Here is a 14,019-nt window from a genome sequence, read left to right on the forward strand (position 1 = left end):
GTTTTCTACCAATTTGTCAAGCTATAATTTGTTGCTTAGTTAAGGGAAAATCTCAGTTTGTGATGACTTGTTCCAACCGTGCGTTTGAGATTAAAAAAATGAAAGAATACGTAGCTGGTCCTAGCTTGAGACAATAATTATTGGTAAAGAGATTGTTGCACCTGTTCTTAGCTCAACTGGTGATACTTCCCTAAATAATGCACTTGATGGATAAGTTCCTTATTGATGAATTTGTTTATAAAATTGAGTTTTACTGTTTAATAATGTTGCGTGAGCTCTCATTTACTGTGATTTTAGGATAAGACTCGTGACTCGATCCATGCATGTATGCATTTATTCAAGTTTTTAAGTCTCCTACATGGATTGCCACATTTTCTTTTTAATTTCTGATCATTCAATTTATTTTTTCCCAAAGAGTTCGCTCTATCTAATAAAGAAACTGAAAATATGCAACTTTTTTTTCCCCTATTTTGTGGCCTAGTTGTAGTGGAGCCTTGATTTTCCACTGATCAGCCTCTTCTTTCCGAGGCGAGTAGTTAGTCGTTCCTGGCAACCTTCACAGCATGCTCGAATGAGGCAAGCAAGACAGTGCATGATCACGAGTTCATGGACTGGACTTGGCACTGTTTCTGTTAAACAGGTCTCGATTTGGCTGTGCTGTTATTGTGAAGCTAGAGAACTGTTCAGTCTCCATGGCTGTAACTGTAAGAAAGTGATGGGATTAATGGCACACTGGGAAGTCCTTTCTGTAGTGGTGCATGTTGAAAATGGGTGGGGTGGCAGGTCCACTTGCACTGGGCCATGGGAACACGGTGACATCAGATTGATGTGGGCTGGTGGGGCTTCAACCCTGTGCAACGTTGAACCTTACTTGTTGGTGCCCTTTGCTCCTAACATTTCACATGCCCCTGTCTGCTGAAAAGATCGAGACTCCCAAGTACATGTAATTTCCATATGATATGCGAGATGTTTTGTTTCCGTTGCATGCGAATTATGTGGGTCCAAAAGTTTTTTTAACCTTCATGTTTTTGTTTTTTTACCACGACTTTAAAGTTCCATTATATTTATGTTTTTGTTTTAAATTAGTAAGGTGCTTCGCACATGAAATATTAGACTGATCGAATTGAAGCTATGCGCTTAATTCATTCCAATCGATGTAATTCACAGATCAATTTGCTCGGTAACAATCTTTTCATTTCTATTCTTCCTTTTAATAGTTAATCTGCAGCTTTATTTCTCTGCTGATATCTTTGGACAGTCAAGATTCTTATATTTGGAGGTGGGTGGTGGCCATGTCATGATATTTTCTTTGCCTTGGAGGAGGAGAAGGTGACTCGATCACATATTCTGAATGCTTTCTGGTATTTACAATCGAAAAGGACTTCAGATTTATAGTTATGGCACACTGCTTTTTGACCTCGTTTGCAATATCCATGTTGCATTCTTTACTAATTGCATGCATTGCAATTTTGATTCTTCATTATGCGATGGATTGTCTTCACAATGTTAAATGATAAGATCTGTTTTATTTTCTTGGAACTCAACTGATCGATGCGGCTTGATCAATCCCCGTCACGAAGTATCATCATCTATCGATCATCTGCACGCAAAAGGTACGCTGATTTAGACGACACATAATTATTTATATCGAATCGATATAAACATATATAATGATAATTCTTGCTTACTCCTATCTCTTATTCTACGCTACTTTTAGCTATTAATTCATAGAACGTGAACTCCAAGTTTTCTTTAATTTTCAGATTAGATAATATTCCCTATCTGTGAATTATATATATTCCAATGTTGGGGGGTGTCATGTAATCATCATATACATAGATATGGATATATAAATAGCAAAAAAAAAAAAAAGGGTGTTGATATGGCAGCTAATTAAGTGAAGGGTTTGTCTGTAGTGCGGGCGTCATTAATGCTGCCCACGTTCTTCCTTTTAATGTCGCCACTCGATGGTAACTGGTGCCGGGCATTGGCATTGGCATTGGCATTGGCAGTGTTGTGTGGGTTACACAACATAACCATCCATCTCTTTATCTGGCACTCGTACTCACCATGACCTACATGTTTCTTTATCTCAGTGACTTTTGACAGTATCTTTTTCATAAGCTAATGGACAAAAGTGTTTTTTTTTTTTGTTTTCTGAGTTACGATTATTTCTCATCGAACTGTATATACTGTATATAGCAAACTAGCTAGCATATTGAAATTGATTGATTTGTTTTGATCATTTCATTCGGCACCACATATTCAAAGGAGAAGAGGGTGGGTACGTAGCTACTAACCACTAGCTAGCTAGCTTAAGGACCAGTTGAATTTAAGATTGAATGACATTAATTAATAAGGAAGGCATTATATTGCCTGCTTGTTTAATTTATTACCAGGCCACCCACCCATTTAAAACAAGCTTTGTGGAAATCTCATGGATTGTGTTGGTGCATTAGCTGGAAATTAAGAATCCAACTGTGAGAAAGTGACAGCGTCTGTTTGATAGGTTTGAAAGTTTGGTTTAGGGTTTGCTCGGGATCGAGATAACTAGTTGGTTTTGTTAATTACCATGCATGCATCTTAATTACACTTGAAAATTTCTCCTCGATATATATATATATAGATAGTAAGTAATTAAGTAAATTAATGTTAAAAGTTTTGCTAATTACTTGATAGCGAGGGGAGCGAGCGAGCGAGGGCATGGAAGAGTAGCAATTAACGGCAGTGCGGTAGAGTGAGGACCAACCATGCAGATGCACTTGCAATGGTCTAATTAGACAAATGGTGTTGGTATCTAAAGCAACAATATAATCAATAATAGTGATCGAGGAGGAGGACCATGCAAAAAGAAAAAGGGGAACTAGTGAAAAGCGAGCAAGTTGGGCATTATATTTTTCATTCTTAAATTGTGAAAAATGTTAGAAGACTTTAGGTACGTAGCATTTGTAAATGACAAATTAAGCTCAAAATTAAAGTTGCTTGACATTATTTCTGCATGTTGATAATGTGCAACTTCTTCGTCTATGCCTTTGTCTCGATTCAATGTTCCTAGCTAGCTAGCTCAATTCAATTCAATTAAACGTTAAAAAGAAAAGGAGGAGGAGGGGGAGACTATAGAAGTTACAAGATCACCATGCATCCAATGTTCCTCATCGATCGACCCCAACCCCATGCATGCAACCGTTCATCGTCCTTTGCTTGCATCAATTCATTTCAACCCCATCGATCGATCGATCAATTCCAATTGTTTATCCTGATAGCTAGCTAGCTCCTTCATATATATTTGTATCATTGTACGTACGCCCTTTACTTGCAACGCCGTCCACCGTCGCTTTGTGTCCTCCACTTGCTGCATGCCTCGCATGCATTATGTATATATAGTGCCAACTGACACTTGCATGCATGCCTTTAAAATGCTTGTCGTCATTGACCTGGCTAGCTAGCTAGCTAGCTAGCTAGGCCCTTTCGCCACATCTCATTAAATTGGTAATTGGTATAATCTATATATATATAATAATATATCGGTCTCGTCCATTCATGCATGATTCATTCACCGCGCATAAAGTGGGTGCCAATATCACCTAGCTGATCATGATTGTCACCGAGCTAATTAGCCTTCTATCCAGGCCACCCCACTCACTTGGAGCAATGTCGATTGGTTTGGTTTTAAAACAAATCCATTAAAACATCAATCCTAGCTCTTGTAAAAGTTTATACTATATATTATGATTATTGTTCATCATGGTGATCGAAGTCATATTGTATCTAATATAACCTTCAATGCCATGTATAATTCAATGTGTGTGCGACTACTAATTAACCTAGCTAGCTAGTTCATTATATATATCACTAGCTCACTCCCAATGTCTAAATCTTGCAACTATATACATACAAGCTAAGATTTGATATATTGTTCCCATCCGGTGACGAATGATACAGTACTGCCGATGGTGCCTTGTCCGGCCGGTGTGCAAAGGTAGCTAGAACTTTTATTTCTTGCCTTAATTACATTATATTGTCGATTGTCGAAGACTCGATGCTAAAGGCAGTCCCGTACGTACGTATCTTGCCATGCATGAAGCTTCAAATTGCCATAGATCAAGACTGTTATGGAAGCTTGTCGTCGTACAAGACCAATAAAATCTCGTGTTACTAGAGTTATAGACGTCTCGATCATATGAAGTCTTGCACCTAGCCTTAATTTGTCTCGATCGATATGTTCAACTTGTTGCTCAATAGGTTTTATTTGTGCTGATTGACATGAAATGATATTTAAAATTATATATGACTATATATATTTTATATATATTAGAAATGGTACAAGGTTATATATATATATATATATATATATGGCCACCGAGTCACCGAGATAGGAAGAGGGAGCAATTGGGTCATAGTTCACAGTTTCCGGCCCCTCACCACCTTAACGCCAAGCTATCCAACACCAACACCAACAGTAGCACCAACACCCACTGCTGGTCCACAACTTTTTAATTAATTATACCCATCTCTCTCTCTCTCTCTCTCTCTCTCTCTCTCTCTCTCTCTCTAATTAATATAGGACCGATCGATCGACCTTCTTCACGAGCATAAAAGAAAGCACAAGAATGAAGAATGAGAGATGAAGAAACTCGGGGACCGGCGTGGCAGCAGCTGAAGGAGAGCTGAAGGAGAATTCCAAAGGGATCGCATTGATCTCTCCCCTCTCCTCCTCTTCTTTTTCTTCCCTTCTTTAATTTTTTTTTTATTTTATTAGCTAGTGTGGTTTAATTTGAGAGATCATGCGATTCCTTTGGAATTTTCCATCTGTTGCTGATTAATTCTTCATCGCAAACAGCTGATTATATATAAATGTATACATGTATATGTCTTTCAGGTTCCTTCTTCAAACACTCTTCTTTTTCATTTATTTTCTATTCAACATGTCTTTATGTGGATTAAATTAATTTGGAGTATATATGCTTACGATTATGTGTTATAGAATACACCCATATATATCCTCTTTTTGTAAGAAAAAGGATTGATTAACATGTGAATATTAATTCGGATCTCTCTTAATAATTTCACATAGAAAGGGCATGTTTTCTCTTAATTTCTAGTTTGTCATTTTGATTATTTTAGGATATCATTTGATTACACGAGATTAATGATATGTTCTATTTTTTTAGTTTCAGTGAGATGTAATTATTAATTGATATATCTTTTAATTATTTTGCAATAGAAAGGAATATTTTTTCAGTCTTTCTCATATATTGTTTGATTTTTGCAGAGATCGTTGATAATAATTTACAGTTCGACATTACGGGTAAAGTGTAACAGAATAGATAGAGGAGGAATGATTTCTTTTTTTTTTTATTGTTCACATAAAAAAAGTTATTTAATTTTTTTTTTTGTTTTCTATAGTTAACGAGCTCGATCCCATCTAATATATAGATAAGACTTGATTATTATTGTTGTTGTATAATTAATTAGTCATAAATTTTGTTTTGAGAATTGGTTTTCAACTGCAAATTGGGATAGTTTATGCGGATCTTGGTAATAATAATTTTTTACTTGTCTCGTCTTATTTTAGCAATTTGTCATCGATGTTTTAGATAAGGAAATTAGTACGCAAATGCCCTGTAGTTTTGAATATTTTCACATCCCAACTTGAACTGCAATGATTGGGGGGAGTTTGTTGTAAATGCCTTAATATTTTGAACTTATCGTGGTAATATACACATTTAATACCATAATAATTACGCGAATGATATATTAATATCATGCACAATAATACCACAATAAATATGAGAATAATATGTAACTAACTTATAAATATAGTTATTAGTCGTCAGTTAAGCTATACGATGTACCATTCAATGTTCAACATTCTCTTCATATCCAATCATTCGTGAAATACTACATATATATATATAAGTTTGTATTATTTAATTGTCATGTTTACTAATCAATATATTTGATTAACTTTTATTAAAAAATTTCAAATCAAATACAAAAAATAAATCGATCTCAAATTAACCGTACGTTCGATTTAAATTAAAGCTAATTTCAAAATAAAATATTTCAGTTTGATTTTTGTTTTTTAATTTCTTACCAGTCAGAAACCTTTTTCGCTTGAACCAGAATCAATGATTCACAGATCAGAAGTCGTCAATGTCCAACCTTTTCACTTAAACCAGGATATATAGATGATTAACAGAGTAGTTAATGTTCTAAGCTGATACTCAAGATTTAAACGAGTAGATATCAAACTTTACCATTTGATTCAAAGCTACATCATATATATTAGATATTTCTAGAATCAAATCTAACATATAAGATAGAACTCCTACAAATTAAACTGTCTGTCTTTTACTACAAAGAAAACAAAAACATACATCTTCCAATTTAAAGCAAACTGTCTATCTTGGCCGGCAGACGACGGAAGAAATTTAGCGGCGCAGAAGGCAATCGGTTTCGGAACCTTGGGTGCCTCATGATATAGAAGCCAAGTAGAGCAATCAAGACTTGCAACGGAGTGGTGTAAAGCACAATTGCAGACGCCATACAAAACATTAAAAAGACGGCAGTGGCCCGTGGATCCCTCCAGCTGAGCAACGCCTGCAGCCTCTCCCCTTGAGTCGCCAAATCTCCGACCACAGTCTGTATCCTTCCGGCCACACTCCTCAACCGATCATACCTCATACGTACAATCTCATCACTTCGGCTGGTGGGGAACGTATCAAATTCTTCGTCGAGCTCATCAGGATGCACGGCCTCCGCGTGCGAAAGCTTGATGTTCATGTGAGGAGGATAACGCGGGCGGAAACGGTAGTTCCAAAGTCCTATCAGGAACATGTATAGAAATACAGTAGGAAGAATCAGTTCCGGGAAGCACACCAGCATGATAAACAGAATGTGCACTAGTACGGTGGTGATCGGGTTCTTCCACATGCAAACACTCGCAAACCATTTGCTCGCCGCAAGCAAACCTGAGAAAACCGACATGAGCCTGAAAAAGTTCGCTTTGCTTCGGCGCATACTCCACATGTGAGAGTCAACATCAGACATGTACTCCACGACTTCCTTTCTGAGGGATGGCTCCATTCTGCTAAGACGCGCTGCAACTATCTGAACTGCTTGGTGCCGGAGCATATCTTGCTGGATCATGTTTAAAGGCTGTATGTAATGCATCTTAGGTAACAGGGGCCGCGAGTATATGTGCATCATATTGATGAAAGATGTAGATGAGAAACGAATAGCGAGATGGAGTTCACCCATCTTCTTGACGCCTGAGGGGTGTAAAACCAATAGCGGGTACGAATGTGTATACACCCGACCTGTTTCGAGGGTTGAAAGACGTATGCGAACCTTGCCGATCTTTGCATCCTTGTTTCCATTAGTACCCTTCTCGAGTTGCCAATTGTCGAACACACCGACTGTCAAAACTGTAGCTGGATCATAAACCTCCCAAGTGTATTGCTCATTGTATTTGGGGGAAAGACTGTCGACGACGGTACGCGTACGGACCCATTTGCGCCCGTACTTGGCCACACAGTAGGTGTCACATGTGCCATTTCCTTGTCGTGTTTTCATAGGATGGAGGCCTTCTGCATTAAGGATGCCAAGCTCAAGCAATCCAATGGATGGTTTCCATAGCTGCTTTGCTGTTGGTCTGAGGTCACTACTGTAGTGGGTAGACTCGTCGAGTACATGATACCCGCCTTCCAAGCAGACACGGAGGTGGATTTTGCTCGAAAACTTATCCTCCTTCAGCTGGTCGACGTCCACCACGACGGGCTTCTCAAGACTGAACCACCGAGCATTGATTATATGATCATCTAGTCGCTTTTCGATCGAGCCCAAAGGAATGCCAATACGGCCTACCACCTCATCTTTGTTTGGTCCGACGCGATCTTCTACAGAAATAATGAGTTGATCTTCAAACGGCTCCGCTGCAACAAACATGAGGTCTTCATTCCAAAGGGGATTGAATGTTCGCGACTGCACTGGTCTTGTCTTCAGAATTTGATTGCCTAGTTGTACCTTGGCATAAACATCCGGGATGCGGGTTTTGTCAGCTATAAAAATGTCTTGTGCATCAATGACGTTGACTCGAAGATACCACAACCTGGGTGCATGGTAGACTTTTGATTTTGTGTGAGAGCTAACCGCCAACTCATCTATGGCTGCAGCTGCAGCTGCATCTAAGTGCCATGCATCAGCAAATGCTTCATCAGCTTGGGTGCCTATCCAAATTGCAACCATCAGTTCACCCTTCGTTTTGTCCCCTTTCTTGTCCTCAAGTCGGTACCACTCAGGAGCTAATGGACTATCAGGCGGGACACGTGTTGGAACATCATTTAAGTCAAAGCGTACAATCCCAACAAAATCATCCTTGATCAGATCTTTATCTTTCACCACAACCTCAATAACTGATGACTGCACCCGGTCTCTAGAAATTGCAAATGCTTCATTCCATACTGGGTTCTGATTCTTCTCAAAATGCCTGGTTTTCCCCTTGTAGTTACCCACCCTTACTTCAACATAAGGATCAAGGCTTCCTGTAACATCCATCGTCGGTAAATCTCGTGCCTTAACGACACGTACAAAAAGATATTGCATTTGTTCCACCAGGTCATATGTACTAGCAGGCTTCTGAGCAGGAATAACTCGACCTCGGACAATCTGACCACCACCAAGAAGAGGACTGGTTTCTTTTAGTGCATAGTCCACTGGTTGCTGAGAAGACGGTAATGGAAACATCCTGACAACTTTGGAAGGGTGAGACTCTTGTTTCATGGGATCAGCCACATACCTCACTGGCTCAATGAGTGGAGCAGAGGATTGTTGCAGCTGGACCTCATTTGGAATGCTACGAAATGTATGTTCAGGCTCTTTCTTAAGTAGACTTTTAGTTCCTTCTGAAATCTGTTCAGGTGGAGCAGAGGATTGTTGCAGCTGGACCTCATTTGGAATGCTACGAAATGTATGTTCAGGCTCTTTCTTAAGTAGACTTTTAGTTCCTTCTGAAATCTGTTCAGGTTCTTGATGGACTTGACTTGGAGGAAGATTGTTTGGGCGAAGATCAATAGCAGGAAGTGGGTTGGAAGATTTGATGGAAGGGTCATCCGTAAGGAATACTTTAAGGGCTAATTCTCCCTTTACACGCGAAAACATTCTGTGTTTTCCCAGAGGATAGTGCATGACTACAGCTTCTGAAAAGGGAACGAAAGAGGTTCCAGCAATCTGGACTTTGCCAAGGAATGACCTCGAATTTGTGGCTTTGTTCATGCTGTGTACAGAAGCTTCAAGTGTGAGGTCAGGGAGAGAAGAAGGATCTCCAATGTTGAAGTAGAAGAGCTCATTCCAGACAGGATTAAGGTCTTTTTCCTTGATGCTAGTACGGAATTTCTGGCGATCAAAATGAAGCTCCACAAAGGGATTAGAGGATCCTTCCCCATCCTTAGGCATAAGGTCATGGGCACTTACAACTTCCACACCCAACTTTAAATTGTTCATCTCTGTCAAACCTTTATCTCCTAGTGTGAAAACCCCACAGATTCAAAAGATGGAAAATAGAATTAGTAACCTCTTAAAGGTCAAAGATACAGCCAAAGATTCTCATATTGAGCAATAGAACAGATAAAAGGAAAATTTCATGTTCAACAAGTGCCAATATAAACCAATAATAGTGCGTATCTGAAAAACTTTAACTGAACTCCTAAAGAAAATTTAGTTTCAGGAAACAGATTCTGGATCATATTACAAGGATTGTTGATGCTCAATGCCTTTTGAAAATTCATATAAGAAAGGAACTTTTTTGTATTTCAGTAATGCGGCTCGTGCATTTTCTGTAGGAAACAAGAGGTGATATTGGTGACAAATATGCTTAAATAGAAAAAGGATGCCCTACCTAAGTTCCTTGGCACTTTGGATTCAATTCGTCTCCCTCATGGGCTTTAACACTACCCACAAAGTAGTCCATGCCAATTGTCAAAACCCTAGTAAGACTCTAGTTCTAATAAAGAATGAGCCTCAAGGCTCTATTGAGGGGAGAGAGATACTTATCTACAATAGTTGGCAGCTGTTGATTATTTAAGGGGATGGTTTGATGCGGTATCGATTTAAATATTCCTAATGTAAATGGCAACTAGAACAATAACCTCCTAAATAGAAGGCAGCTAAGGTTAAAAAAGACAAAGGTTTCCTTCCAATGGATTGCACCATGAGTAATAGGAACTTTAGTTGGAACAGTAATAGCCCCCTATAGCCGAGTTGATTCTCAGGTGATAGATTTGTCAGATTGGGTATTGGTCAATTAGCGGGGTTGACGGCCACAGAATTGCCCTCCCACCTAGGGGTTTGCTCGGTACTTAATTTACCTACCTGTACTTGTATCTCGTTGTGGGGCCAACAATGTTGAACCATTTGGGATGAGTGAAATTACCTTTTGTCGGATTTAGTTGGAATAATAACTTGAGGAATGAAATGGCACTTAATTGCATTTCCTTGAGTACAAGGACACCAAGTAGATCCAACGACAAGAAAACCACCTAACTAGTAAGAAACATATATAATTAAAGTGATAAAAGAATACTTGCATAATCACTGATGCCAATGTTTGTGCCACTGAAAAATTAAACACTAAATAGTAGATTAGTGCATGAACCACCAGAAATGTTTCGAAGTCATAATAAAAAAGCACATTATTAGAACTGCAATGCCATTCCAGTAAGAGGAGAAAACATCAACAAGAATTGAGAACATATAAACTAGTGTAAAACATGAACTAGAGAAAGGCATTTAGCAAAAAAGATTTTCCAATAATTAATGATAAATAAGGGGAAGGATAACAAAGCAGATCTAAACCAAATTAAATTAACTAAAGGGAGGAGCGGTGGCAACTCTCGCACAAAAGGAATACAATTATACAAACCAAGAATGCACTAGAAAAATAACATGTGCTCAGCTGAATCTTATGTGTTACATAACAATGGAGAATATTTATCAACATAGAAGGCAATAATTAACACAAACTTCCACAGTTGGAGGATTTAGAGCTTTCAATTATTTGTGCCGACTTGTAGGAAGAGATACAATGGAGAAAACAGGCTTTCAGAATGACGACTACTTGCATAAGTTCGTGAAAGAGCAATTACTCTTGATTTACCATGATTTACTCCATCAAACCCCACAACACTTCCCCCAATCTAATCGGCAGACTTCTGCTCCCATATCTACCCTAATCAGCCACGAAAACCTTTCTTTCTCCGAATCGCTCAAACCGAAACCACAATCAACGCCGCCGAAACGCAAAACAAAGTTTTAAAATCTTTTTCATGGCATAGCAGTTGAACAGGAAAACGGAAGGCATGGACATCGACAAACAGGGAAGAAGAGTAAGATGAAATGCAGAAGTTGCCCACCTTGCAAGCTGAAGCCCTTCGATTCTTCTCCTGGAATCCGCTCTGGCGGCGACGAGGAAGCTGATCGACAATGAACACCACGAGGTCGCCTCGATTAACAAGTGGGAGATCAAAATTTCGTTTTCGTAGGTTAGAGAAACACGTCGTCGCCTCTGGAGACTTCTCGTGTAAAGCTTTTTCTTTCTTGCTTTCGTCCTCTTCTCTTCTTCTGTCTGTACCCCGGTTTCAATTTCGAGTCCGGAAAAAAAAAACCTCCTTTTAAACAGTGTGAACGGTTGAAGAAATTAATGTTTACGTTAACGTATTCGTGCTGCTGCTTTATTCCGTACAAGTAATTGTTCTATTTCATATAAATATTTAATTTGGTTGTGGCTAATGAATTTAAACTATATACTTTCACACCAAACATGTTTATTATAATACCACATTACACAATTATAAAAACAATTACTATTTTTTATCAAAATAAAAATGGATATAATTTTGATATAGTATTATTAAAAATTAATTGGATAAATTATAGAGTTTTTCTTTAAATTGCATTTATAATTTGGCATTTAAAAAAATAACTTCACGGTTAGATTATAGAAATAATGTAACAATGTAGTGTAATGATTTTTTTTGAGTGGTTATGTTATCTTCTCTTGTCCTCCACCACAATACACAAGCTATAAGTTTGTTTCACCCCTTGTATTTTTTTGAGATAACATGAGAAGGACAAGTTGGTAACTTGTCCTCCTCATGTTAATATTATTCATTAAATATGGATTTTCATCATAAAAAAAATCTAATAATTTTTTTTAGAGGCATAAAGCTTGTCTTGTTGGTGATGACAGGTTTCAACAAGTTGGTGTGAATTGTGATGAAATATTAATTAGTCTCATAATGAAATCAGCTACTATTCAGACTGTTCTCAATATATCTCTATAAAAATCTTAGCTAATTCATTAGTTGAATGTTAAAAACGCATTCATGCATGGTCAACTATATGAAACCATATACATGCATCAGCCATTGGGTTTGAAAGACCCTATCCATTCAGAGTATGTGTGTCTGTTGAAGAAATCTCTATATGGTCTCAAACGTGCCCCTCATGCTTGATATTAATGGTTTGTTGACTTTGTCTTTACTATTGATTTTTTCCATAGTAAATTTGATTACTCTCTGTTTATTTATCAACAAGGAAATGACATGTCATGTATATCATCTGATGCTATTCGTAAGTTTATTATGTCCCTCCTTGCTGCTGAATTTGTTATGAAGGACTTGACCTTCTGGGCTATTTCTTGGGCATTGCAGTTACATGAGATGTAGGTGGGTTATTTCGTTGTCAACATAAATATGCTGAGGAGATTATTGAACAAGTCGGCATGACCTTTTGTATGCCTGCAATCACGCTGATGGATATTAAAGTTAAATTGAGTGCCTCTTCAAAATCTCCTTACGAAGATCCTACACATTATCGCGCAGTTTAACAGAAGTATTACAATATCATACATTTATGAGACAAGATATATCCTATGCTATGCAATAGGTTTGCTTACATATGTATGACTCGAAGAGGGTGAACATATGAATGCTCTCAAATGAATTCTACAATACATTTAGAGCTCTTTTGACTATGGATTATATCTTCACAAGTCTTTAGTTTCTAATCTTATCTCTTACATTGATGCTGATTGAGATGGATGCCCAGATACCAAATGCTTCTCCTCTTGATACTATTTTTTTTTAAGATAACTTGATCTCTTAGTCCTCTAAACATCAACTTACTTTGTCTCGGTCTAGTGCTGAAGCCGAGTATAAAGGGGTAACTAATGTTATCTCCGAATCCTACGGGATCCGAAACCTTCTCTTGGAACTACAAGGCCACATTAATTTATTGTGATAATATTAGTACGATCTATCTCTTAGGCAATCCCGTTCAACTTAGCGGGCTAACACATATTGAAATAGATATTCACTTCGTACGGGAGAAAGTTGCCCGTGGATAGGTTTTCCGTCATGCTATTAGATTGCGATCGACATCATTCACTAAAGGACTTTCACACATACTTTTTAATAATTTTTGAAACAACCTCAACATACGACAACCTCCTACTTCGACTGCAAAGGTGTGTTAGATTATGAAAATAATCTGTATAATCATTTATTATTATAATATAAATAACCACCTTATTAAATTATGAAAACAATCTCTATATAATTTTTTATTATTAGAATATAAATAACTAACTTAATTGTAACTTAATAACACTCATATATTCTTGTATATATTTCACTAAAATTAATAAGAAAAGTATATAGGATTTCTTATTTCACTAAAATTAAAAAGAAAAGTACGTAGGATTTTTTAACTTCATGAATAATAATATGTTACAGAAAAATAATATTCATGAATAAAAAAATAGACAATAAATAAATATTTTTAATTTATATGATAAAAATAGATAGTATTTGATAGGTAGAAATAATTTAAATATATATAACACATGAATTATTTTAGGGAAATGAATAATTTTATTTTTCGTTTTAATTATTAATTTTTAAGTTTGACTTGTTTAATGTTCTGAGCAGCCAGAGTCATTTACGGAGGCCAAAAGTTGAA

The 14,019-nt window shown here is 37.3% G+C and overlaps 1 protein-coding gene across 1 annotated transcript; it reads right to left on the minus strand.

The window, feature by feature from the left end:
* Positions 1 to 6,311: 6,311 nt before the first annotated feature.
* LOC141824159 (FT-interacting protein 3-like) lies at positions 6,312 to 11,541 on the minus strand. Its single transcript, XM_074711404.1, has 2 exons — positions 11,412 to 11,541; positions 6,312 to 9,524 (listed from the first exon to the last, which is right to left on the minus strand). Exon 2 carries the CDS (start codon positions 9,502 to 9,504, stop codon positions 6,391 to 6,393), a length of 3,114 nt encoding a protein of 1,037 aa, XP_074567505.1. The 5' UTR covers positions 9,505 to 9,524; positions 11,412 to 11,541; the 3' UTR covers positions 6,312 to 6,390.
* Positions 11,542 to 14,019: the final 2,478 nt, after the last annotated feature.

The sequence above is a fragment of the Curcuma longa genome, chromosome 3, assembly GCF_044706935.1.
Source record: "Curcuma longa cultivar G26 ecotype Majalengka, Jawa Barat chromosome 3, ITB_CL_G26_1.1, whole genome shotgun sequence".
Classification (NCBI taxonomy): Eukaryota; Viridiplantae; Streptophyta; class Magnoliopsida; order Zingiberales; family Zingiberaceae; genus Curcuma; species Curcuma longa.